The 3,151-nt window shown below is 65.3% G+C and overlaps 1 protein-coding gene across 1 annotated transcript; it reads right to left on the bottom strand.

Annotated features, from left to right (window-relative positions):
• Positions 1-1,179: 1,179 nt before the first annotated feature.
• Positions 1,180-2,527, bottom strand: LOC119310419 (dof zinc finger protein MNB1A-like). Its single transcript, XM_037586180.1, has one exon. It carries the CDS (start codon positions 2,354-2,356, stop codon positions 1,511-1,513), a length of 846 nt encoding a protein of 281 aa, XP_037442077.1. The 5' UTR covers positions 2,357-2,527; the 3' UTR covers positions 1,180-1,510.
• Between the last annotated feature and the right edge of the window lie 624 nt (positions 2,528-3,151).

Raw genomic sequence — 3,151 nt, 5'->3', positions numbered from 1 at the left:
CCCATAACGAACCGAGCGGAATAGACATTTTCGCTCATTAATATTAACGAGCTTAATGATAATGAGCTCAACGATAATGAGCTTAATGATAACTAGCCAAACGAGCCGAGCAGCTCGTTAATCCAGCCCTAGAGCCAGTATTCTACTTTCAGAAAATCCCGTGCATCGAACATGGTCCGCACTCGCTGATCAAGACACATGGCAAGGTTGCTCGCGAATTTCAGCGCGAAACCACCGAGGCTCGGACGACCGATATCCATCGACACCACCAGGCACGTTGTCAAACGACACGACCGCATACCCATCCACCAGAACCCGTCACGCCGACGCCCGCGCCAACAGCCGGCGTCGGCGGCGACCCAGACGTCCGGACCCGACGAGCCGGTCGGGTCGCCGTCAGCCGCGTACGTACATACGCCCGGCCCGGGTCGTGTCACCGGCGAGGCGATCGACGTCGACCGACGGGGCCCCCTCCCCTTCCGCGGTCCACCACCGCACACGTCGGCCCGCACCACGGCCGAATCGACCGGCCGACGGACACGTGACGCCGAGCCCGGCCCATCCCTGACGCGGCGCGCGCGTCCGTCCCGTCGCGGTCGGGGCCGGGGGCCGTCGCCGTCGGAATCGCGAGCGAGCGAGCTGTCGGCCTCTGCCGCGTCGCTCCCGCCCGTGAATTGAAATCGATTTAAGGTCCGCCGACCGACGCCGACGTCCAACCGAACACGAACCGATCCTCTGCCCGTCCCTCGACGACGTCGCGTTGCGTTCCGGCTGCTGCGATTCGTCGAATCTAATAATTCGTGGGCGGGCGACAATAATTCGTGGCCGGTGCCCGCCCTCGGTGGTACGCGACGCGGCCGAATTCATGCCGCCTTGATTCGCCGCTCACGTCGCCGATTGATTCCGGACCGGATCATGATGAAGTTATGGAACAATCTGGACATGCCTGTGCTGTACTGCCCTTCACTGTACGTGAAGTTATGAACCATCTGGACATGCCTGTGCTGTACTGTACCTGTACGTGGTCGGCACGCTCTCCTCTCTTCATCGGAGCAAGAAGCATCAGGTATGCTAGTAGCGAAGTACTGGCTAGCTACAGGTACATTTCCAGGTTTCAGCAACTATGATCCAGGAGCAACAGGATGAAAATCTCATACCATATGTAGAGAGCAGAGCAGGGGAGGAGTCAAACAAGTAGTAGTATAAATGAGTAGTAGTGGTAGTTCGCTAATCGCGAAAGGGAAATCTTTTCAGGGCTTGAAACACGCCGTGATCAGACCGGGTACTGGTTTATACAGGCACCTCACCTTCTAGGTTAGCCTTCCGATCAGGCACTACAACAAACGGCTTCTTAGATCGACCCCTCTGGTGAGTGGTGACATGAAAATTTCCAAATACTACTAGCCGGAATCCGGCCAGACGATGATAGTAAGAAGGTTGGGGAGCTCGAGCTGTGCTCTGACCGTGCCGTGCTCAGCTCACAGGTGGAGCTCTGCGAGACGACCACGGTTCACGGCGGGCTGAGGAACAGCGCCGGATCGGTGTCGGCGAACACGCCGGCCACCCAGTAGGACCCCAGGTCGCAGCCCGACGGCCACTCGAACGGGCTCGGGTCCGCCAGCTCCTTCCCGCCGGCGTCGTCCGCCACGCCGAGCCCGAGCGCGACCGACGGGTGATCGGTGAAAGCGAGGCCCCCGTCTCCCTTCGCCGCGGGCGGCACGTCGGGCTCGCCGGCCGTGAAAGCGAAGCACCCGTCTCCGTCCGCCGCGGGTGGCGCGTCTGGCTCGCCGGACGTGAAAGTGAAACACCTGTCCGCCGCGGGTGGCGCGTCGGGCTCGCCGGCCGTGAAAGCGAAACACCCGTCGGCCGCAGGGGCTGCGGCGGTATCGCCAGCTGTTGTGACGTCCTCGGTGGCCGCGGCCTCCTTCGTCGTCGTGGCGACGGCGGCTGGGGCGTCGGCGCCGGGCTCAGCCTCGGGCTCCAGGGGCGCGGCCGGCGCGACGCGGCGGCGCTTGGAGTTCTTGGCGCGCTTGGGGCTGGACGACGACGACGATGACGAGGAGGAGCTCTTGCGCGAGCCGCCGCCGACGGGGACGTTGCGAAGGGTGCCGCCCTTGGTCCAGTAGCGGCGGCAGGACTTGCAGTAGTGGCGCGGCTGGGAGGTGTTGTAGTTGTTGTAGTAGCAGAACTTGGTGTCCCGCGACTCGCACCGCGGGCAGGGGTCGCCGTGTGCCTCCCCCGTCGCCAGCTCCGCCACCGCCTCCGCCTGCGCCTGCGCGGCCAACGGCGCCGGGTAGCCCTTCGGGCGGCGCAGGTCGACGGCGCCGGCGAACGGCCGCCGCCCGGGCTCCTGCATGCCACCTACCAACGAGAGCGAGCTGGCCCTGATCGATCGGCGGTGGAGGGAGGGAAAGGAACGGACGGACGAGGCGTTTGGTTTGTGTAGCTCGAACGTGCGTGTGCGGTGCGGCGGGGTGGCTCTTAAGGGGGCCGGTCGGTGGAGCAGGTCCAGCCGTCCATCTCAAGTGGAGCAGCATTTTACGGTGTGGCGGCATTTGACGGTGTGCGTGAGGTGGCGCGGACTGTTGGAGCGGTGTGGCGGGGGCGCCACCGCCACCTTTGTTTGACCCCCGGCACAGCGCCCGGCGGCAACTACCGCGCGGACGTACGGGCATACGACGTAGGAGTACCACGAACCAGCCGCCACCCGAGACGTCGTTGTGTTTTTTTACTCCCTTGAGACGACGCGCGCGGTGCCGTGTCGTGCGCACCGAGCGCCCCGGTCGCCGGCCGGGTCCCAGGCGCTCGTGCAGCCCACCTCGCGGACCAGCAGCGGTCGTGCAGTGGTTGCGCACAGCGACGGGTCTCCCTCCTCTCGGCACGTACAGGAACCTTACCGTGGCAGCCAGGCCGCCCCGAGCCCGAGGCGATAAGCGCAAGCGAAGTGCCCACTCACGGCGCCCTCTCAGCAGTGGCACCCACGATCGGGGCCGGGACGGGGCCCGGCACCAACTCGTCGAGCCCGTTGCTCCGGGTGGGCGGGGGCGGGCGGTGACGTGCACCCGCGGCCAGTCTGGCCCTCGCGCCCGGCGGCTGGTTGCTCTGGCCTCTGGGCACGGCACGGGACGAGGCAGCCAGCCGCAGCGTGCGC

This window comes from Triticum dicoccoides, chromosome 5B (genome assembly GCF_002162155.2).
Source record: "Triticum dicoccoides isolate Atlit2015 ecotype Zavitan chromosome 5B, WEW_v2.0, whole genome shotgun sequence".
Classification (NCBI taxonomy): Eukaryota; Viridiplantae; Streptophyta; class Magnoliopsida; order Poales; family Poaceae; genus Triticum; species Triticum dicoccoides.
The sequence above is the reverse complement of the archived record's forward strand: the minus strand, read 5'-3'. Positions and strand labels throughout refer to the sequence as shown.